The sequence below is a fragment of the Syngnathus floridae genome, chromosome 10 (assembly GCF_059516105.1).
Source record: "Syngnathus floridae isolate MCC-2025c chromosome 10, RoL_Sflo_1.0, whole genome shotgun sequence".
Classification (NCBI taxonomy): Eukaryota; Metazoa; Chordata; class Actinopteri; order Syngnathiformes; family Syngnathidae; genus Syngnathus; species Syngnathus floridae.
Window position 1 is genome coordinate 659,263 of NC_142422.1, and position 22,511 is coordinate 681,773.

Below are 22,511 nucleotides of genomic sequence, written 5' to 3' on the forward strand. Positions count from 1 at the left end.
GTCCCCAACCCCCGGTCCGCGCACCGGTACGGGTCCGTGGGTCACTTGGTACCGGGTCGCCAAGTCGCACAGAAAAAATATAAATATATATTTTTTTATTGACGATCAATTAATTCAGGCCAAGACGCTCGTCCCGGTCACGTGACGTGTTTCCCCAGTCGAGCCCGCAAAGCTAGCGAAAATGAGTAAGATTTTATTTTGGAAAATGTTGCGATTCTCTCCCAATTCCATCCGTCGGTGCAGCTGTGTCTCGTGACAGGTTAATTCAAGTCAAGACGCTCGTCTCGGTCACGTCAAGCAAGCAAATATGAGCAAGAAACAGAGCTGTTTGGAAAAAAGCCCAGTGAGGAGACGAAAGACTCCTACGACTTCTAAGAAAAGGAAAGCTGCATTTAAAAGAAAGTCCTTAAACTTCAAATATGGATGTATCGCCGCCACAGGTGACTGACACGCCAAGCAAGGCCACTCTGCTTAATATGTGGCGACAGACGAGCTAACGAGGCAATGAAGCCTTCAAAAGTGCTTGGGCACATGGAGACCAAGCATCCTGGATTCAAAGACAAACCTTAACCACTTGGGGTGTCATTGTCTCCGATTACGCCGGCCGGCTCGTTTCTGAGAAACAAGCTCAGTGCTCCCACTCATTCAACGGAATGGTGAGTTTTATTTTCATGTCGTTTATATTTGTTTTAATGCCACTCGTATCATTTTATTCATTTCAGTCGTATTTATATATTTATTATAAATGTACTATTTATTTATATAAATGTATTATTTAGTTATATAAAGGCCGGTCCGCGAAAATATTTCTGACACGGAAAAAAGGCCCTAGGAGAAAGTGGTGGTGTACCTAATGGAGTGTCCAAGTGAGGTCACAGATCAAACAGCTAATCAGGAGGTGGGGGTGAGGGCGGGTGTGTCACCATCTAGTGTCCAGGTGACGTAGGTACACCTGTAAATGGCGGTGTACCTAATGGAGTGTCCGAGGGACGTCACGAATCAAACAGCCAATCAGGAGGTGGGGGTCAGTTCAGTTTTGGCCATGATTTTTTCCCTAATGAAGTGGCCTGTTATTAGGTACACCTGAAAATGGCGGTGTACCTAATGCAGTGTCCAGACGTGACGTCACAAAGCTATTAGCTTTGGAGGTGGGGGTGAGGGCAGGTGTGGCACTTTTCACTTTCAGTTAAGCTTTGACCATGATTTTTCCCTAATCAAGTGGCCTGGTATTAGGTACCCCTCATGGACACTTCAATAGGTACACTACACGAGGTAAAAAATATATAAATAAATAAGAAAGTGTAGTCAAGTGTAGTCACGAGGGACATGAGTGGTCTCAGTTGAGCACTTGATAAGGGATGCCAAGCACTTCCCACAATTGCATTTGTTCATAATTGTTGTTGTCACTTGCTGTGAATAAAAATAAATGACAATAATAAGGTTAAATAATCAAGAACTCTCTTAAGTCTGTTTCAATTTTTGGACTTCATTTAATTGTCGTTGAACAGTTGAAATGCAAGCATACATATTTTGTGTTTTAATGGCAAAGCCAAGGCATAGAAACAAGTGGATTGCGTCAGTGTGGCAGCTGGGCGGAGTCAGGTCCGATCTGGTTCGGTCTTTGTGGTTGCAAATTTACGATTCGTACTTCAGATTATCGCTACGTTTCCATGTTTGCCCGATTTGACAAGACAGGAAAAGTACTTGTGTTTCTATAGTTTTGTCTCTTTATTCAACATGAACCCAAAGTTAGGTAGGGTAAAACCAGAAACAGAAAAAAACAGGCAAATAAATAGTCACCACTTCAAATGAGTGAGTGCCAACCAGGCACTGGTTTTCCTTGACATTCATACCGTCAATTGCCTAGGCACCAATATGTGGTTGGCAAAACTTTTGAGGCGTTTGCTAAAAGAGCAGTCTGGTACGCAAGAGAAAGGAAAGCAAAAACTGTTACATCACAAGTCTGAATTTGTTCTTCCTTCATTTTGTTGTTGACGTACATACAGTATACCACATGATTACGTTTGTATTGCATCACTTGTTAACTGCAAACACACCAAGAGATCACTAATGTATGTATTGCTCTTGTAACACACAGGTAGTATGTGATCCATTCTATTTATTGTACATTGAGGTCACATTTACATGCGTAAAACTTTCCTGGGCTGTGGCCTTGCAGCAACACAAGCTTGTGCAGACTGAACCTAATCTGAAATATCAAATGCATTTAAAGCACCGCAAATCTAGGAAAAGCGCACAAGTACGGCACGATAGCAAAGATGGATGATGAAATGTGTTCACGGCACACCTTCAAACACATGAGCATCGTTCCCTTTCATGTTTTGTGTATTGCAGGAACAATTTCACCATCAATAGTGAGTTATCATTTGCAGACATGATGGTTGGAGGGGATCTTAGTAAGAGCGGATGGCAGGAGGGACATGGGCGCAGTCCTGTTCATCAAGAGAGTGGTCAATGACAGGACGGTACTCCAAGGTCACCTGCATTTGAGCAAAGTAGATCATTTGATTTATTGAGGTCAACGATGCGGCGGCGGCAGAAAACAAGCCACGGTACCTTGCCGGTTTTGGGCTCAACATAGGACATCGTGTGTTTCCTCCAGTGCTGCTCAAAGGGCTTCTTCTCCTGACCCTGCAAGGGCTTGGAGTAATCGTACTCATCGATGCGATCCTGCGATCCAAAAGAGACGCCGTGTCAGAGCAGGGAGGCAGGGAGGGATGAAGAGGGATTGGTCCCCCTCTTGTGAAACACAGACCTTGAAGTCTTCTCTGGCATGAGCCCCTCGACTCTCCTTCCTCTGCTCGGCCGAGTGAATGGTCTGGACGGCGTTCAGCATCAGATTCTGCAGCTCCAGTGTTTCCACCAGGTCGGTGTTCCACACGATGCCTGACGACGATTGCGGTGGAAATTAGAGAGAATGGCATTTGATTCGGGCTAAAAGCACACAAGCCAGGGGCAAGGTGGAGTGGTGAACGCAAGTCCACCTGCCTGGAAGCGTGACAAGGTGCTATCGTTGTCGTCGTATCAAAGCATATAGCAATGCCAGTATGGATGCATCTGGAATTCCAGTTGAATGCTTTCTATTCAAGCCCCGCAAGAAGCTTTCAGATTTTCTTGCTTATGGCGGCTCCATATGGACAAAAACGCTCGTGTTTTACCTGAACTTGCCTTGTTTGATGTGAAACCTACCTCTGTCAAAGGTCTTGATATCGTCCATGGTCTGGTAAATGGCATCCAGTTTGTCACATCCCTCCTTCAGAACAGAGCCGGTACGGAACACGGCGGCGTGAGCCTGCATGGCCTGCGGAAACGAGGACAAAATGATATCGTGTGCAACGTGTGCGTGCGTGCTGTGCGCATGCACACCTTCTGCATGTTGAGCCTTATTTCAGAGGTTCGCAAGCTTCCGTTGGCAAACCTCAGCTTATCCAAGTTGGCCACAGACTCTTCTCCTGCATTGGACTTAAGAGGGGAAAGTGCCTCTCCTTGACGGAAGAAACCAAATCATCACCATGTCAGCACAGGTTTCAATTCGACTCACATGACTTATTTGTAAAGCATTTTTTTTCTGTTGTCAAGCATGGCCACAGTTTCCAAGGAGGCATTCATTGTCAACCAAAAATGTAAAGCAATCTTTGCATTTTGACAGGACGCCTCCACAAATTCCTCACCGGGCTTGTGCTCCTCAGCAATGGTGAGGGCGCAGGCTCTGCCAAACACCACCAGGTCCAAAAGCGAGTTGGCGCCGAGGCGGTTGGCACCGTGAACACTGGCGCAGCCGGCCTCTCCGCAGGCGTACAGCCCACGAACCACCTTATCTTCGCCGTTCGTGTGAGTGATCACCTGACGGGGGGGGAGAAATTCAGAACCATCTCAGTTGCAGAAGAGCGAGCGGCGGCTCAACGATGGGACTCACCTGGCCCTTGTAGTTGGTCGGTACGCCTCCCATGTTGTAGTGGACGGTCGGCAGGACGGGGATGGGTTCCTTCGTGACGTCCACGCCGGCAAAGATCATGGCCGTCTCTGAGATGCCGGGCAGCCTGGTGGCCAGCTGCTGAGGAGGGAGGTGGTGCAGCTGCAGGTATACGTGGTCCTTCTCTGGACCCACACCCCTGAAGAACCACACAAAAGTTGAGAGTGCAGAGATTCTCCAAATCCTTCTTGCATTGGAGAGCGTCCAAATGAATGCGGGATCAATGACCTGCCCTCTCGGATCTCGATGGTCATGGAGCGGGACACCACGTCTCTGGATGCCAAGTCCTTGGCGTTGGGTGCGTAGCGCTCCATGAAGCGCTCGCCCTCGCTGTTGATCAGGATGCCTCCCTCGCCACGGCAGCCCTCGGTGATCAAACAACCGGCTCCGTAGATCCCTGGAAAGATGAACAAGATTCCATATATTGTGGTCTTTGCGGAAGAATGGATCCGCCGACATTGATCCAAGTTGAGAGGGAGGGAGGGAGGAGTAGTGCAACGGCTAATGTGCGGTCTTTGAAAACACAACCTTTTGTGTTGTTTTCTCACCGGTGGGATGGAACTGCACAAACTCCAAATCCTGGCAGGGCAGACCTGCTCTGGTCACCATGGCGTTTCCGTCCCCGGTACTGGTGTGAGCAGACGTGCAGCTGAAATAAGTTCGACCGTAGCCCCTGAAAAGAGAGAGCGTTTTGTTGGCATCCCGTAGGAAAAGGGCAAGCCCGCCCGGCAAAGCGGCCACTTTACCCAGTAGCGATGACCGTATTCTGAGCTCTGAAGCGATGGATAGATCCGTCCTCCATGCACAGCGCGATCACGCCTTTGCACTCGCCGTCCTCCATCAGAAGGTCCAGCGCAAAATACTCCACAAAGTAACTGGTGTCGTAACGCAGCGACTGAAGACGAGATGAGGACAAAGGCTCAACGTGCTGTATAATAGGCGTGCGTGTCCAAAGGGTCTTTGTGTATTGCGGACATACCCGACCATACAGAGTGTGAAGTAGCGAGTGTCCGGTCCTGTCTGCGACACAGCAGCAGCGGTGGGCTTGGCCTCCTTTGCCGTATTTCAGACTCTGACCTCCAAACGCCCTCTGGTAGATCTTACCGTCCTCTGTGCGGCTAAAAGGCATGCCAAAGTTCTCCAACTTGTGGAGAGAGAGAGAGAGAGAGAGGATGTGACATGCTGTTGTTGGGATGAAGGCAGAATGCATCTTTCTATCTTTGCACAACATTGTTTAGATGCCATCTTTTAATGATGTCAAAAATGAAAGTGTGATGTTTTGATTGACAATCTCAGAGAGATTTTCATTTGAAAACAGCTTTGTAGTGTATGTGAATTTCCACAAGTCCCTACCTCCACAACAGCTGCAGGAGCCTGCTCTGTCATGTAATGGATGGCATCTTGGTCTCCTAGCCAATCGGAGCCCTTCACCGTGTCGTAGAAATGCCACCTCCAGTCGTCGTTCTCCATGTTGCCGAGCGCTGCGTTGATTCCACCCTGAAAGTACACATTGGGCAAATATTTGTTTGATCGTAATACACCATATTGGAAGCCGTCTGAGCTGAGCCGGAACGATTATGAAAAGTGATTGACTCTACCTGCGCCGCAACAGTGTGAGACCTGGTGGGGAAAAGCTTGGTGACGCAGGCAGTGTTAAAGCCAGCCTCAGACAGGCCAAAAGCTGCCCGGAGTCCCGCTCCGCCAGCGCCAACCACCACTGCATCAAACTCGTGATCAACAACTGGGTACTGATTGGAGATCTGAGTGAAAAAAAAAAGAAAACCTTACAGCCTTTCCATTGATTACAGTGACCCACAACATTTGAAGTAAATCGATATATTCAGACTCTTCAATAGATGATTATTTCAACTCACACTGTCGGAAACCTTTGCATCTTTCTTGCCGTAAATGGAGAAGTGCAAATTCCTGGAACCTTGAACTGCTGTACCAGAGACCTGGCAGCAAAGACAAACATATTTGTTCATCGAGACTCAGCAATTCACCAATCTCGCAAGCTCTGCTAATGCATCATACAATACTGATCATTTGAGGTTAAAGGCCGGAATTAGTGACCCCTGGGCTACAGTATGATGATGATGATGATATCTCCATACAGCGCCCTGTTAATGCGTTATTACGTGAAATAAGAGGTCGTCACACAATGTTTTGAGATTCCTAAACATACGTAATGCTACGCTAACAACCATGCTAACAACAAGAGCCACAGCCCTTTTCACAAGGACAACGAAGTAAACTTGTTCTTTGACGGAAAAGAATAACACTTGGTCAAACGTTCTTAACATGTAGATGTATATGTCCATAGTTTGAAAGAAACGGCAACAGAATACATCTTTTTGTGGCCTTTAAAAAGCTATTGACACCGCAGAACGAGTGTCACATTGAAGCAGCCCTTTCCTACGTAACGCAGGTTACGCAAGCCGTTATGAAAGCAATGCAGTATATTCGTCACCGACCTTCATTTGGAACTTGGCATATCATGCACAACTACACAAAACGAGTAGAGATACTCACTGCTTTCCTGGAGGATAATATCCTCTTGGAAAGGAGGCGAGAAGCAGCTTGAACAGCAGCCATGTTTACCGTCAGAGGTGAGACGTCGATCCGATCCGATCTGATCCGATCCGACAACACTTGAGAGTCGAGACTGGCTAGAGGCTGACGTATTGTGAGCGACTGGAATGAACCACCCTCCGATAAACAGGGGTAACATAATACATACAGTGTATTTGCAAACGTTTTCTACCTTTTGTAGCAACTCTTTTTGCTAAATGAACATTTTAATGTTTGCTTTAATTAAGATACTCTTGTACGTGTGCTTATTATGTCATGTAATAGAACATGTATAATAACACCAATCTAAACCCCCCTATTGATGTAGACGGACGGTCAACGGGTTAGAAATTGTATAACCTGGGTATATGGTGCCGGAACAAATGTATAAGTGACCTAGACTTTCCTTTCAAGGTGAGACACAACACCATTACCTCAAAACAGACGTCGGACTAACAAAGTCCCGTTGGATGCATTTGTGACCTACTCTAAGGTGTATGAGCGCGTTAGCCTACACGTTAGCTAGCTTTGTAGCCTTGACTTAGTTAGCCTTGTTGTGGTTAGCTGGGCTGTCAACATTGCAAGCATGTGAACGTTTGACCGTGGATATTCACAATAAAAACAGTTTTCTACTTTTGTACTGGAGTACACGTCTGTACATTTTTGCTTTTACTTAAATATAGTTTTTTTTTCTATCTGTAGTTATGCTGAAGTACAGAGATGCAATTAGATGACATTTGCTCACTTCTATCGAGTGTTACTTGAAAAAACAATCCCACATGATCATGTTAATGCTTACGTTTTGATTTGTTTGTGTGGTGTGTCAATAGCCTCAATGAACAACCTGAATGACCCCCCAAGATGGAACATTCAACCAGACGCCGGAGAAAGAGGGGAGGGAGGCGCAGAGGGCAACCAGTGGAACTATGCTCTCCTGGTGCCAATGCTGGGGCTGGCTGCATTTCGTAAGTTGTATCAGCAAGTGTTTCATATACGATGGGTGGGATTTTAAAATTCCTCTCACATTCTCAACTACCAAATTAAAAAAAGAAGTCACACACTGTTGTACAATTGGAAACTATTCTCAATGTCCCTACTGCAAAAATGAACAAAATATTGTGTATCAGGACTTGTGACAAACATCAAGGGCGATTAGTGCGTGTGCCTAGAGGCACGTTTGTTTGCACAGTACACTATGTTCTTTTGTACTTATTATTAATGTTAACACCAAATAGATTTTTAGTCGTATTTTGGGTCATTTCATGAATCTATTTTTGACTTTTTAGATGAACAGTTGCATCTCTGCAGCTGCTCTTGATGTTGAAATGAGGAAAATATTCTTCTTGGTTGTCTTCTCAGGTTGGATCTGGACCCGCGAGTCTCAGAGAGAGATCGAGAAAGTCAAATCCAAGTATAACAAAGATGTGTTCCTGGTAAAAAGCGAGTTGGAGTCCAGGTATGAAGAGACGTTAACAGAGAGGCGCAGAGCCGTGGCTTCCTTGGAGTTGGAGCTCGAGAAGGAAAGACAGAGGGTGAAAGGCTATAAGCAGGCCATGGTCTCCCAGAGCCATCTCCTGGTAGAAGAACGGAAACGTTTACAGCAGGTAATTTTTTGGTTTCACAAACACTGATGGCGACTGACCTATTGAATGGAATCGCTTGAGCACGTTTGCACACCAAACAATCTCTCATCTTCTCCATCAGGAGCGTGAGTGGTTGGAAGAAGAGAAGCAAAAGTATATCAATTCTGGAGCTGGAGGAGCCGTCCTGCATCAGGCCACGGAGCAACAGAATGAGTGGTTCCAGAGAGCCAACGCCGCACTGAGCCATCTCGAGGCTCAACTGGTGGAGCGCCAGAACGCCTACTGTTCCCTCCTCCTACCTCGAGACAAGCGCCTCGAGATGGAGAGAAACATGCTGCTGGAAGCCGTCAAGGAGCCTGTCCTGGATGAACTGAATCTGGAGGATGATCTTCAAGATATTTTTAAGAGGGATAAGCATTGTGCAAACATGATGAACGTGGACAAGAGGAAGAATGGAAGTCTCATGTGGGTTTATCTCAAGTACTGGCAGCTGCAGGTTACTGTTCAGAAACACAAGAGAACCGAGGCAGTCCTCCTCGGGGAAAACGTTAAGCCGCAAACAAAATGATAAGAACATCAGAAATGGAATATGGAGCAAGTTCTGACTTTTTGTCACATTTTTAAAACAATGAGTTCTCCCTGGATACCCCAAATAAGAAGCATTAGCTTCAAATCATGAGATACAAATGCACTTAAATGATATCCACAACGGATACGCAATCAAAGCTTAAAATATAGTCTTTTCAAGTGAACATTTCAGGACATGCACTTGATTGGCAACATTTTCATTGCTATTGCCACATTGAAAGATATTTTAGCGTGTAATGTGCTGATGCTTACTCTTCAGCTCTATTTTATGTTCAGATGCCCTAAGCACTCTGTGTTTTGCGCACAATAAAGCCTCGGTGTAGGAATTTGGTTCCACCGTCTTGTGTTGTTTCTCACAGAAGGAGAAAAACATGTCAGCAATAGTTGCATGTGTTGAGAGGCAGCTTCAGCGTGCGTCACCAGCTCGCTTGAATTGAGGAGCTTGAGGTACGCATAGTCTAGTGCAGTGCTTCGCACGTCGAAAAAAATGGATGATCTCTAATGGCACCTTGGTTGACAACATCACGAGCTCCCTCATGACCTGACGAAATAGCATCACTGAAAACGGATGGGTGAACAAATGACATGCTTTTGTTGATTTTATTTTCCCACGCAAAAGATCTTGAAGTTGTTGCTGTGCACATACAGTATATACCAGATGACACAAAACAGTGTTGCTCAAATCAAGCCACAATAATTACAGACGACAGCACATGACTAAATCTGCATTCAAATGGTTTGTAGTGCAGCACATAGCGCCAGACTACACCAGCATTAGAGGGGGAACCAGGCGGGCCGTTTCCTAGGCCTCTCCACTATCCTCTTTCCTTGGTCCAGCTCGCTTGGTTTCTCGTCAGCGTACAAGACAACGGTCTCCACGGTCGGGGCAGCCAGAGGACCGCCCTCCATCTCTTGAATTTGGCGACGGATCAGACTTGTCTCTCTGCACACTTTAGCGTAACAGAAGCCACACATGGTGTGTTTCTGCTTTAGGTGGCCGCACTCTGGACAAGGCTCGATGTTCAGCTGAAGGAGAGATGAACCAGGTGGTAGATAGTGACATATCGTGTGTAGTGGCCCAAACAGAAAAAAAAAAACCCAAAAAACTTTGCTATCAATGCCGTGTCGTGTAACATATATGACCGCTGACATAATAAATGACTACGGGTGTACCTTGACTTTGCAAAGTTTGGTCTCAGCTCTCCTCCTTGTTCGGTTGACCTCGATGGTGCGTCTCTTTTTGGGTGCTGCCATCCACATGATGCTGTCCAAAACGCCGTGAGGTCCCGCTCCACTCTGCTCTTCTTCTTGTTGCTGCTCCTCGACAGAAGGCAGCAGGCTGGAGCCATTCATTGTCAGGGCTGGAACTGCACACACAATCGCATCACTGGCAGGCCGAAAGACATCTCTCCAAACAGATCAAGTCAGATGAATAGGAGCAAGTTGCTGTATTGGGTTGCTATAAACTCACCCAACTGTTGTTCTATCCCAGCCACCCGCAGGAGCCTGCTCTCGATGTTCAACAAGGAGCATCTTAAACTGTGCATCAACGCAGCCAAATTCATTTTATGTTCCACGTTGGTTCCCTTCAAATCATGTCAAACACTTGACGGTCACCGATACGTTCGTCACTAAAGGGCGACGAGGTACTTCTTCTTCTGTTCCGTTTCGGCTACACGTGCGGATCGTTATTGCCGCCTAGTGGTAGAGAGGTCCCTTGGCTTGAACATTATGTGTTTTGGGTGTTTTTACTTTTACATGAAAAAAAAAAAAAGATATTCTAAACATAAAATAAGAACTTTCCCATTAGGGTTTACGTTACAAGAATGAGCTGTGGTGATAGGACATTTAGAGTAAAATTGTCTAGGTGGCAGTGTTTCTCATTTAATTTTGAGAGCCAATTCACCAGAGAAGAAGAAGACCAAAATGGCGGAACGCGGCTACAGTTTCTCTCTGACCACATTTAGGTAAACTTTATAAAATTGCCGTTGATTCAAATATATCCAGTAAACATGCTGCTTACAATAATTGCTGTTGAATTGCAATAGATACAAATTGGTATGCCGTCTCTAATGTTTGTATATCTTTAGCATCTGATGTCTATGCACTGTCATTGTCGAAGTGCAATGAATCAGCTACATGTACAATTAGCATGTTGCTAACTATTTTATACGCCTTTTCTGTTATGTACGTAAATCCAACTCGCACATTGGCACGTTCATTGAGATAGTTTTACCTGGCATCTCCGATAATGTTTTGCGACAGGTCATTTGACGTTATCAAAGCCTTTAGGTTTTGCTTTCACTTTTAGACTCGCTAAGTGGAGGAATGTTTTTTTTACATTTCTGTTGACCTTAACGTTTCTTTTTGAGTCATAATTTTGATGAAGCGTCCGCATGCCTTTTCACAGCCCTTCTGGTAAACTGGTGCAGATTGAATATGCACTGGCCGCGGTAGCTGCTGGAGCCCCCTCAGTCGGCATTAAAGGTAAGCATTTCCCAATGTTGCTGTTTCTTGTTGATTGGCATTTGAGTGATTCCGTCTTATTCTCAAGTTACCTTTCATCGCCAATTTAATTGACGTTGCAGTTTTTATTAGGTCCATGAATGTTAAAATGGGTATTTCTTAAATCTACATGACTTTTTCCTTTTAATCTTCAGGTACCATATTTTTACATTAGGATTCAGCTAAAATTGCTTAGCGACTCATTTGTGAATGCTTCTGGAGGTCTGATGGCTTTCTATCTTATTTTTTTTTTCTCAGCTTCCAATGGGGTTGTCCTGGCGACAGAAAAGAAACAGAAGTCTATTCTGTATGATGAGCAGAGTGTTCACAAAGTAGAGCCCATCACTAAGCACATAGGCATGGTGTACAGCGGGATGGGGCCTGATTACAGGTGGGGGGGGGGGGGTCAATATTCATCCAAATAACAAAGTTATTTTTGTCAAATATTATTGTCGTTTTTAAAGGAAAGATGAATAAATGTTGTATTTTGCAGGGTTTTGGTCCGACGAGCCAGGAAGCTGGCACAACAGTACTTCCTTGTTTATCAAGAACCTATCCCCACAGGCCAGCTTGTCCAGCGAGTGGCATCTGTGATGCAAGAGTACACACAGTCAGGGTGGGTGAAGCTTACTTCCACTTATCATTGACCTTGCACTTGCATTCATCAAAGACTGCAAAGACGTGTTTTGTTTTTCTTTGACTTTATTTGGCTGTATTTTCTTGTCGGTGATGTACGATCTCACTTGATGTGACTGCGCTGTGATGTTTGTCTCTCTTCTCTACAGTGGAGTGCGTCCATTCGGTGTGTCGTTGTTGATAGCCGGATGGGATGAAGACCAGCCCTACCTGTTCCAGTCAGATCCCTCAGTAAGTTCAGTTTTCATTTTCTGAAGAAATGATTCATCTCCAGGTCTGTATCCTTCTTATTTGTCATGAGTCGTTTAACCAGACTGCATTAAGTTGAGGAACAATCTGATTGCCTGATTCCTGTAGTAATTGAGCATTTTTAAAACTGAATTCAGCGGTACATATAATTACAGAAGAGTATGAATTGAAGTACTGTCCCCCGTCCCATCTTTCCTTTCCCAGGGAGCATATTTTGCATGGAAAGCCACGGCCATGGGAAAAAACTACGTTAATGGAAAAACATTCCTTGAGAAAAGGTAGCTTGCTTCACACTCAAATTGTACAGTTATTGCATTCTGTTATCAGCTGCATATCACAACAAGGATTACGGTGTGTGTGTATTTTTAATTTCAACCAGACCGGTCGAAAATACCTAAAAGGGTTACTATTACGACTCTGCCAATATTGTTATTATCATTCTATTATTATTGTCATTATCTTCACTGGACATTTATTTGCATCTTGAGAATTGTACCATACTGCATACCCGATTGGTTTTTGATTGGCTTTCATCCTCCAGGTATAACAATGACCTGGAATTGGAAGATGCCATCCACACAGCCATCCTGACATTAAAGGTACATTTCCTGATCCTAAATGTTCACAAAGAAACGTCCTTCACAATGACCTTATGATTACAGGAGAGTTTTGAAGGTCAGATGACTGAGGAGAACATTGAGGTTGGCATCTGCAATGAGGCCGGCTTCAAGAGACTCACCCCAGCGGAAGTGAAAGACTACCTGGCAGCCATTGCATAAGGACCCACTGCATGCATGGTGATGGGGTTCAGTGTAGACAGGATAGTGAAGTAGCCAGCAACTGCGTGAAATTCAGTTCTCCTTTGTCCTTTCCAAGATGATTAATGGCATGATGATTTGGGGTACGCTTTTTTTCCAAGTACTGTCTCATCAACGCCATACCAAATTGATAACCCAATCTTAACAAAATTAAAATGACGTTTTATTACCCTAATTAGTGTAGTGGTTTGTCACACACTACACATTTAAGAATGTGGTTGATGGCTACTACACACGTCTACGTATGTGTGCTTTTGAGTTAAACCTCAAGTCTTCCACTGAGATCCCTTGACTTACATGTGATGAAAGTGCAGAATCATTTGTCAGCACTTGATTTCATTTTGTAAGTCAACAGAAGTTACCATGAGCCAGTGGGATACTTGAGATGACCTCTCTTAATAAAGTTGCTCGTACAGCAGTTTGACATCATTTCCCTCCTTTTCTGACAAGGAAGGATACAGTTTTTTCTCTCTCTTATGTTGGTTGATTAGTTATTCATTGAGATAATAAAAAAATCGGGTTCGTATTGTGTGGGTGTTTCAAAAATCTTTGTCAACAAAACCTTAACTAAGGCGCGCTCTGAAACCACCGGTAGTGGTACGGCCAATGTATTCTTCCGCCCAACGATCACGAGCGAGTGGTTTTTACTCTATTCTATCAAATCTGGCGGCCATGAAAAGTTTAGTAAGGCTTTCGTAAAGAAATGCTGTCACGGGGCTCTAGTGACACCCTGGGTGCTTTTTAATTCTCATAGCGAATTGCACCTCGGGTCTATTTTGTCTCGCGGCAGCTCCTTCTACCACCACTGCTCTGATGTCATTTGTGGCGCCAGAAATCAAGGGCAGAAGAGGAGCGCGACGCTGTATGGCGGCCGCCGCGAATTGGCGTGTATCTTTTCTATGCTGATGACGTTCAACTTTGGATGCATCGGAGTGCTGTTGTGACCGAGCGCCCGTCATTCGTGCGTTTATAACTGAGGGCTGGAGTCGACATGGGAATGCTACGCGGCGGCGGCGGCGGCGGTGGTGTTCAACCGGTGGCAACAACTCCAAACAGGAGGTCGATGGAGTTGGACACAAGCTCGGAGTTTCTGTCTCTCGTTCCCGCTTCGCAGAGAAACAACCCCCGGTCGACACGAACCTGCCGCTCTCGAGAAGATCACCTGGGCAGCCCCGAACACAATCGAGTGAGAGCTAAAGCTTGTTCAGTCACAATGTTGCACACAGTTTTGATGTCCTAACGGCACTTGCTGCTATGTTATTGCTAGCCGGCGGCTAAGCTAAACGGACCAAGTGACAGCAGTAGTCAAACTGTCTGTCCACTCGCATCTCTGCCATGACATGATGTGACCAAAATCGGGAGTCAATAATTCATACTGACACATTTTGTGGTGGTTGACTTGGGTGAGGGTGTCTGATGTTGGAGGACCCCAGGTTACATCACTGATGGATAATGTAGATTGGATTGAGTTGTGAGACCAAACAACGGTCCCTGAAGATGTCCTAAGGTGGCCCAAGAGTTTGGTATACAGTTGTAGTTCGTATAGTTTCAGGGAAGTGTGCAACTTGACCATGGCTGCAATAGATTCTCAACATCTAAAGTCATTTTGTGACCGCTAGGGAGATGACGAGCAGCGGTCGGGAAGCTGTCTCCACGACTTTCCCAAGACCAGAGGCCAACGAGTCAAACTAGAGGTCTCCTATAGTGACCTGCAACCAAAGGCTGGAGGCTATGCCACCAGGTAAGCGAGCGAGCGAGCGACTGAGCCTCTTTCTCATGTACCATTGAGCCATTATTGTGGCAACCATTCGATGCGTTTAGGAAATCCTCCAGACTGCAGAAGGAAGGAAAATCATCCTGCGACAAAGTGCAAGGGGGTACGTTTTGACTCGACACGTAATTCTCCTTTTTCCACCACGCATCGTGTTTATCGGGTGTGTATTTTTAGGACGATAGGGCAACAAACTGCTTTCTGTTCATGTTCAAGATGTTCCAGACGAGGTAGAAGGGACTTCCACGCCCAAAAGAAGCCGCATCAACCTCAGGAGCCCCGACAACGAGGTGGAACACTCTTTACGCCGAAGTTCCAGAATCACACAATATAAATTGAATTCCCGGAATCAGTCTGTCCTTTATGACCGCCTCATCACCAAGTGAGTGTCCGAACAATTTTTCCGCATTGATGATATTCATGTTTTTTCAAAAAGCCCGTCATCAACTACATTCATTTCACAACTTACGATTTGGTAAAGCGTCAATTAAAGACCAAATTCCTTGTGATGGCCTTAGCACGGCAGAGGCTGTCCTGCAAAAGATGGATGACATGAAGAAGTTGCGACGCAGATTGAACAATGAAGAACAGGTCATGAACAGCCCATGCATGAAAAGACATTGTTTCTATCAAGCGGCGGTGAAATGATGCCAAATCCTTTTCTGTGAGCAGCTGGGTGTATACACCAGAGGCAGAGTGAGGCGATCGCAGAAGACCAACGTGGACATCAAGGATGCCAAGGAAAACCAAGGTCAGCCAGCCAGCCAGCCAGACAGCCAGCTAGCTAGCGAGCGCCTAATGCTTTGTAGCTTTTGACCAGTATTCTGATCATGTTAATCAAACAAGTGAGTGTATTTCCTTTTTTTTTCTCTTTTCACATCGGGGTTGAAGATGATCATGACGATGAGGACGAAGATGAAGACGAGGATGACGACGACGACGATGACGTCGATGACCTCGACGACGACATTGACGACGACGAGGACGCCGTTGACGAAGACAACCAGAGGCGCTACGAATTCCGACAGCGAAAAAATGTCGTTCTCTACCAGGCCCCGCAAGATGGTAACTTGTTCTTTTTCCCGTGAGCGTTTTATTCTATTTTTTATTCTTGATTTCGTCCCGACGCCAGAGCCCAGAGAAGCTCGAGAGAGCCGAGTGAGCAGAAAGCGCCCCATGTACTTTAAGGAGCACTCGTCCCCCAGCAGACGCAGATTTCCCTTTGGCTCCGCGGCCCCTCAGAATCCCTTCAACAGGAGGAGCGCCAGGTCAGTGGGACAAGCGAGACGCTTGACATTCTGCTTCGAACTTTTGTGATCCGCATTTTGACCGCTCTCGTCCTCTTGTCTTGTCAACATGTTCACCTTTGGCTTAATGGAGATTCTCTCTATTCGTATCAACAATGCATGTTAAATCCATTCCACAATTGTTTTTCTCCAATTCTCTTCCACCATCAGGAATAGTACTGAGGGGTAAGCTTCTTTCTTTCTTTCTTTCTTTCTTTCTTTCTTTCTTTCTTTCTTTCTTTCTTTCTTTCTTTCTTTCTTTCTTTCTTTCTTTCTTTCTTTCTTTCTTTCTTTCTCTCTCTCTGTTAGTTTCTTATTGACTAGCTTGACACGCGGCGGTCAATATTTTCAAACTTTACGTGAGATGTCTTTGTGGGTCAAACAGGATGAGACACACCCTCCGTAGTAGTGATTCCACGTCGACTTCTTCAGAAGATGAGGCTTTTCAAACGGCCCGGCCTAATAGCAAAACTAAGAGCGGGAGCCGGTCGGTCACCAGGTGAGAACTCCAGTCCTCGTTGTTGTTTTGCTTTTCCTGTTCATTAAAGCATATCGCGATGACGGTTAAGAGCTGTAATGTTTTGTTTTTTTTCTCCTCTCCACGGTAGTCTACCCATGAACATTGTGAAAGATGACTTGCTGGGAATTCACAAAGATCGCATGAAAACTGGAGCAAGTCTCATTGACCCCATGCACATAGACAGAACGGTGAGCAAAGGAAATTATTGTGAAAAAAATCTGCTTTCCGCCTCTGACGACGACATATTTATTCCGCAGGTGCGCTTTGGCAATATCGGAGGCTTGAGCAGACACATCTCATCCCTGAAAGAGATGGTGGTGTTCCCCCTGCTTTACCCAGAAGTCTTTGAGAGGTTCCACATCCAGCCACCCAGGTCAACAAGGAACAGCATCCACGTCATCTTATGTAACATGTAAATCTGTATTGTTTTGTTTTGTTTTGTTTTGTAGGGGTTGTTTGTTTTATGGTCCCCCAGGCACTGGCAAAACGCTGGTGGCTCGAGCCTTGGCCAATGAATGCAGTCAGGGAGAACGAAAGGTGTCCTTCTTTATGAGGAAGGGGGCCGATTGCCTCAGTAAATGGGTCGGAGAGTCCGAGAGAATGCTCCGTCATCTCTTTGAGCAGGTCAACAACACATCCCATTTTTTGTGCTCATTACAAATCATCTGCTTTCTATTGTTGCTTTTAAAGAGGCCTTCCATTTTCAATCTCACCTAGGCATACCAAATGCGTCCATCGATCATTTTCTTTGATGAAATCGACGGTCTGGCTCCGGTCAGGTCCAGTCGACAGGATCAGATTCACAGGTGAGCGTGGGACGAGGGCATGCCTTACAATTGAATTTTGTGCCGTCGGTGTCAACGACATGGGGTGAGGAATGTGCCCGACTCTCAATTTCCGACTCTGTTCACGAGATTCGGGTTCATGTCAAAATTGTGCTTTCGCAAACATTCGGAATCGTACGTCGTACAGTAAAAGACCGATCAGTCTTTTGTGATTATTTCTACAGTTCCATCGTGTCAACTCTTCTGGCTCTCATGGACGGACTGGATGGCAGAGGAGAGATTGTCGTGATCGGCGCCACCAACAGAATCGACTCCATCGATCCGGCGCTCAGACGGCCGGGCCGCTTCGACCGAGAGTTTTTCTTTAGCCTGCCCGACAGAGAGGTGCTGACGTGCTTCATCACTTGTACTCCAGAACATTCTTAGCTGAAAAGATTTACTCGTCAATGTCATTTAACCATGCTGGCATGTCCTTTATTTTTCTGGGCCGTGCGACATGAAGGGAGATAGGTTTAGCAATGATAAAGTATTTTGACTTTGTTATTTGCCATCTCATTTTGTCCGGCAGGCAAGAAGAGACATTTTGAAGATCCATACCAGACAGTGGACACCTCCTCTTTCTGACAATTTCTTGGACGAGTTGGCCGATGAATGCGTTGGCAAGTTTTGCATTGTTCTCTAAACGTTTCACTGACCTTTTAACAGTTTATGTTTATATTTCTAATCATCTGGCAACATGATCTAGTCTCAAGTTTGAACATCTCTGGTGTAAAAGTGTCCTATGTTTTGGATTGCAAATATTGAAGGTTTTGATTTCATAATTGCGTCTTTGTCTTCCCTTGTAGGTTATTGCGGCGCTGATATTAAGGCGGTGTGTTCGGAGGCGGCGCTGTGCGCATTACGGCGCCGCTATCCCCAAATTTATTCCTCATCGCAGAAACTTGTGCTTGATGTGAATTCCATCGCAATCACAGCCAAAGACTTCATGTCCGCCATGACCAAGATGGTGCCGGCTGCACAGAGGTATACATCGCTTTAGCTTCTTGCTCTCTAGCTCAAATTATTACACAAAAGTATACGATGCTCAAATTCTAATCATGTGTCCCCAAACATATTTTAAAAAGTCTACTTTTTTTTGCGGGGGGGGGGATTTCGCACGAGTTTCAAATGAACATAAAAACGTACCATCAACAAGTGTGCAGTAGAAGGTTGCACGTGTAACTTTGAGGCTGAATGTAATCATTAGGACTGTAGTGTCCCCAGCCAAGGCTCTGCTGCCTGCAATCCGTCCCTTACTGAGCGCCGCTCTGCAGGAGATCCTCCACACCGTCAGCAAAGTCTTCCCACATGCCGAGCAGGGCTTGAAAAGGAAGAGGACGCAAGGTAGCCGCCGTCGACTTTCAAATGTCCAATCTCGGTCGCTCTTCAGGGCGGCGGCTGTGTTTCCAGATCATTCGTGCGTGTCCGAGGACGACCTGGTGTTCAGCGACGACGACGAGCGGCCCGACGGGCAGAGCCCTCAAAAGACCACGGCCTCAAAGGGAATTCTCAGCATGGAAAGGTTTCATTCTTGTCCCGTTTGTCTAAATGTGATGGCTTTTGGAAGAAAGGCTCATGGTTGTCTCTGTTTGCATAGAAACGCGTTGAGCCAGCCCACCTCTCACCGTCCCAGGCTCCTTTTGGAGGGTCGAACGGGCTCGGGTCAAACGGCTCACCTGGCTCCCGCCGTTCTCCATTCTCTTGAAAAATTCACAGTGCACACTTTAGACATGGCGGTGCTGTTTGGAGCCAGTTCCACGGCACCAGAGGAGACCTGTGCACAGGTAGGTCACAATGGCTCATTTCTTGCAAGTGCCACAAACCACCGATTGCTGATTGATTACAATTTTGCGCTCAATCCAACCAAATTCTCAGTCATATTGTGTTTGGTAAAATGCCAAATATCTATCTGCCTTTGTCATGTGATGCGTTGATGGAAGTATTTGTTTGTTATGGTGCAGATTTTTGTTGAAGCCAAGCGGACCTCCCCCAGTGTCCTGTACATCCCCCACATTGGACAGTGGTGGGAGACAGTGGGTTGTTCATTGAAAGCCACTTTTCTCAGCCTCCTTGGCTCCCTCCCTGCCTTCGCTCCCATACTGCTCCTGGCAACCTGCAGTCTCGAGTACTCTGAACTCAGTTATGAGGTATGAAGACCAATAGGAGCACGTTACCAAGATGGCCCGACCGAGTCTGTCGGTGTATCGGTGAAGCGCCGCTCGCTGTCTGTGTCTGTCCTCACCGCACGCTCTCTTTTCTCTGCAGGTTCAGGAATTGTTCAAGGCTGATTATGGGGAGGTTTATTATGTGCTAGTCCCCAGCAAACGGGAGAGAAGACATTTCTTTGAAGACCTAATACTTAATCAGGCCGCCAAAGCTCCTGCCTCGAAGAGGAAGTCACGTGAGACAAACTTGATGCTTTTTTATTTTTTTAATTAGAAACATGCTTAAATGTGACGTTGAAAAGCAAAATGAAGCTTTTGACTTCCCCCTACAGCAGCCCACTCCTTGGAGGTGCTTCCTGTTGCTCCTCCTCCGCCGCCACGTCAGCTGGTGGAGCAGGAAGCCCAAAAACTGGCTGAACAAGAGGAAGACACCCTGAGGGAGCTCCGCCTCTTTTTGCGGGACGTCACAAATCGCCTCTCCCATGATAAACGCTTCAAAGCTTTTACAAAGCCTGTGGATCTAGAGGAGGTCATTATTTCGGAAGTGTTAATCGCCAAACTCACTTTTTGCTCGATCATTGAAAATCGTGTTGAAAGGCAGTTACCTGGATCTGTCCGCTCGGGGGCGCCAAAGCACCCGTTTCAATCCATCAAATATGGCATGAGCGTCACTGTTTGAACTTGAAAGTGCACTCTCACCTTCTATAGGTTCCTGATTATGCCGCTGTGATAGAGAAGCCTATGGACCTGTCAACCGTGCTTTCAAATATTGACCTCCATCAATATGTAACGGTCAAAGACTTTCTTCAAGATGTGGATCTCATTTGGAAGAATGCGCTTGAATACAACCCAGACACCAACCCCTCAGGTACACGCGGCCTATTTAGAATAAAGGACCTGTAGATGGCACAGCCATTCTGATCTCGTTTTTTTTTTTCTTCTTCCAGGCCGCCAGATTCGACATAAGGCCTGTGCGCTTAAAGACACGGTGCATGCCATCATACGACATGAATTGGATGAAAACTTTGAGAAGATTTGTGATGAAATCAAAGATTCACGCATCAGTAGAGGTGAGTGAGTGAGTGAGTGAGTGAGTGAGTGAGTGAGTGAGTGAGTGAGTGAGTGAGTGAGTGAGTGAGTGAGTGAGTGACGCCTTCAACCGAGAAACTACATTGACCCAGATTTGTTGATGCCAATTTCGATGAATGAGAAGTGAGCCTTTAGGTCAGCGTTTTCACTCGAAGCTTGTCTTTGTCCGCAGGCTTGTCGACGACACCTTCCTTTTACCATGCCCTCCCCAAACAGGCCAAACTTGTGACTGAGGCTAATAAGCTAAGTGAGAAGACGCCACCTAAAGAGCCGTTGAAAGGCGCAACTGCATCGATTCCTAGTACAACTTCCTCGACGTCCATTCCTCCGAAAAGCACAGGTAGAGCAAATGGTCTTTTTTGAAGTCACAATACTCGGTCCTAACAAATACCTATCTGGATCCTCAAGTGCAGAGAAAGAAACGGCGGAAGAGTCGCTGGTCCTCGGGCTACTATTCAAAGAAGGCATCTTCCTCTTCTCACGTCTGTAAAGACAATAGTCACTTAAGCAGCGAAGACGATGAAGATGCCGAAGACACCGAGACGGAGAAAGCGCTGAGCCCGCAGCTTTTTGACGAAGACAGCAAGGAGGTCAAAGCGGCGCTTCGAGCTTCTTTGAAGGACGCTCTTCAGAGTGAAAGTGAAAAAAGGGATGTTGACCACCTGACACAAAACCATATCGTAGCCAAAGATCAGTCGGATTTTGAAGTTACGCCACCAAACCCAGTCAGTATTAGGCACAGTTCCGTGAGCGGTGAAGGACATAACCAGGGACGCTTGTACACAGGTTGTGGCCAAGCCTGCAGCCAAAGCCAGAGGCAGAGCAAGACTGCAGCACATGAGCCGGAACCCATGGAGGTGGTTACCGCAGACAATGGCAGCACAGAGCACTCTGGAGCCCTCACAGGAGATCTCAAGGACTCTGTCGCAGGTTTGGCTTCACCGCCGTGCTTCTTGACAAGACTTCATTAGTTCCTACAGAAGCCAGAACATGTGCTTCTGTGTTTTCTGTCGTAGAGAGAAGCATGACGTGCATGGCTTGGCCCTCAAAGAACTCTGTTCAGCAGCAGCAGCAGCAGTTTGATATGGAAAAGGCATTGCAGAGCCGTGACCGGGAAAAACCTTCACTGGTCGTGGACAGGGACAAATTAAAGGTGGGCTACTGATTTATTGCTCATGGCACATCATGGATACATTTGCAATACGGTGTGCATCATTTTATTCCTATCAAGGAGCTATTGGACAAAGTTGTGATGAAGACTGATGGCTATGAGGTGCACAAGTTGGAGAAACTCTATGCTCTCCTCTGCCAAAGTGTCTACAGACACAGAAGAGACCATCATAAAGCTGCATTAATAATGGTTGGTATAGTATTTAATCATGCTGTTGACAGATGAACACAGGCTAGCATCAAAGTAATTACCGAATGTTATCACTACTAATTCTCTCCTGTTTTCCTTTCAATAGGAGTTGGAGCAAAAAATCAATGATTTCTACTGAGAAGTCTTAAAGAACAATGTCGAGTGCTTAAATGTTAATGCTCAGTACCCTCAGCTACCACTAATACTTTTGTGCATAAAGTGAATCTCTGTATTACCTCTTGTTTCTATTTAACTAAATGGATTCTCTTTATAAATAATGCAGTGTCATTTTTGCCCGTTTTGCCTATAACTCGGAGCAAGTGTTGATCTGTCTTTGAATGAGCGAATACTAATTTCATTTTACAGAAGGTGAATATTAATTTGACAGTACTGAGCTAGTATATATATGTCCATTTACAACGAACAACTGAAAATGGTGTTGAGAAATGCCAGGGCCGGACGGGTTTATTTACAAGCAGAAGAAGGAAAGAAAAAAAAAAAAAAGTGCAATGTCAGTTTTGGCCTCAAGTAGCTTCTCGTGCAACCCTGATA

At 45.7% G+C, this 22,511-nt stretch overlaps 5 protein-coding genes across 9 annotated transcripts; 3 read left to right on the forward strand and 2 right to left on the reverse strand.

Moving 5' to 3' along the window:
* Positions 1-1,470: 1,470 nt before the first annotated feature.
* Positions 1,471-6,690, reverse strand: sdha (succinate dehydrogenase complex, subunit A, flavoprotein (Fp)). Its single transcript, XM_088388434.1, has 15 exons — positions 6,527-6,690; positions 5,869-5,949; positions 5,593-5,754; positions 5,348-5,491; positions 4,974-5,138; positions 4,741-4,889; positions 4,543-4,667; positions 4,223-4,391; positions 3,938-4,133; positions 3,693-3,864; positions 3,388-3,506; positions 3,211-3,322; positions 2,777-2,907; positions 2,578-2,691; positions 1,471-2,501 (listed from the first exon to the last, which is right to left on the reverse strand). Exons 1-15 carry the CDS (start codon positions 6,587-6,589, stop codon positions 2,415-2,417), a joined length of 1,989 nt encoding a protein of 662 aa, XP_088244560.1. The 5' UTR covers positions 6,590-6,690; the 3' UTR covers positions 1,471-2,414.
* LOC148391530 (coiled-coil domain-containing protein 127-like) lies at positions 6,450-9,066 on the forward strand. 3 transcript variants are annotated; one of them, XM_088388437.1, is made up of 4 exons: positions 6,450-6,603; positions 7,396-7,530; positions 7,925-8,169; positions 8,270-9,066. In XM_088388437.1, the coding sequence occupies exons 1-4, from the start codon at positions 6,588-6,590 to the stop codon at positions 8,714-8,716; spliced, it is 843 nt and encodes a 280-aa protein (XP_088244563.1). In that variant the 5' UTR covers positions 6,450-6,587; the 3' UTR covers positions 8,717-9,066. The 3 variants fall into 3 exon arrangements, with proteins under 3 accessions (XP_088244563.1, XP_088244564.1, XP_088244565.1); XM_088388438.1 differs by lacking the exon at positions 6,450-6,603 and adding an exon at positions 6,831-6,979; XM_088388439.1 differs by lacking the exon at positions 6,450-6,603 and adding an exon at positions 6,940-7,058.
* A 256-nt stretch (positions 9,067-9,322) lies between these two features.
* mrpl32 (mitochondrial ribosomal protein L32) lies at positions 9,323-10,387 on the reverse strand. The gene is made up of 3 exons (XM_088388441.1): positions 10,208-10,387; positions 9,910-10,103; positions 9,323-9,762 (listed from the first exon to the last, which is right to left on the reverse strand). The coding sequence occupies exons 1-3, from the start codon at positions 10,299-10,301 to the stop codon at positions 9,511-9,513; spliced, it is 540 nt and encodes a 179-aa protein (XP_088244567.1). The 5' UTR covers positions 10,302-10,387; the 3' UTR covers positions 9,323-9,510.
* A 175-nt stretch (positions 10,388-10,562) lies between these two features.
* Positions 10,563-13,475, forward strand: psma2a (proteasome 20S subunit alpha 2a). Its single transcript, XM_088388440.1, has 8 exons — positions 10,563-10,703; positions 11,147-11,223; positions 11,500-11,632; positions 11,735-11,857; positions 12,027-12,108; positions 12,331-12,404; positions 12,668-12,725; positions 12,789-13,475. The coding sequence occupies exons 1-8, from the start codon at positions 10,663-10,665 to the stop codon at positions 12,903-12,905; spliced, it is 705 nt and encodes a 234-aa protein (XP_088244566.1). The 5' UTR covers positions 10,563-10,662; the 3' UTR covers positions 12,906-13,475.
* A 278-nt stretch (positions 13,476-13,753) lies between these two features.
* atad2 (ATPase family AAA domain containing 2) lies at positions 13,754-22,237 on the forward strand. 3 transcript variants are annotated; one of them, XR_015861134.1, is made up of 30 exons: positions 13,754-14,130; positions 14,564-14,685; positions 14,766-14,821; positions 14,932-15,097; positions 15,234-15,306; positions 15,388-15,466; positions 15,607-15,780; positions 15,848-15,983; positions 16,173-16,187; positions 16,387-16,500; positions 16,610-16,709; positions 16,779-16,894; positions 16,971-17,145; positions 17,239-17,327; positions 17,531-17,690; positions 17,875-17,965; positions 18,152-18,329; positions 18,553-18,689; positions 18,756-18,867; positions 18,943-19,129; positions 19,307-19,492; positions 19,611-19,746; positions 19,843-20,039; positions 20,219-20,378; positions 20,458-20,580; positions 20,772-20,939; positions 21,008-21,324; positions 21,386-21,529; positions 21,616-21,752; positions 21,831-21,959. XR_015861134.1 is itself a non-coding variant. In XM_088388431.1 (30 exons), the coding sequence occupies exons 1-30, from the start codon at positions 13,936-13,938 to the stop codon at positions 22,096-22,098; spliced, it is 4,266 nt and encodes a 1,421-aa protein (XP_088244557.1). In that variant the 5' UTR covers positions 13,755-13,935; the 3' UTR covers positions 22,099-22,237. The 3 variants fall into 3 exon arrangements, 2 of the variants coding, with proteins under 2 accessions (XP_088244557.1, XP_088244558.1); XM_088388431.1 differs by adding an exon at positions 22,066-22,237 and having other exon boundaries at positions 13,755-14,130; positions 21,008-21,529; XM_088388432.1 differs by lacking the exon at positions 16,173-16,187 and adding an exon at positions 22,066-22,237 and having other exon boundaries at positions 13,755-14,130; positions 21,008-21,529.
* Positions 22,238-22,511: the final 274 nt, after the last annotated feature.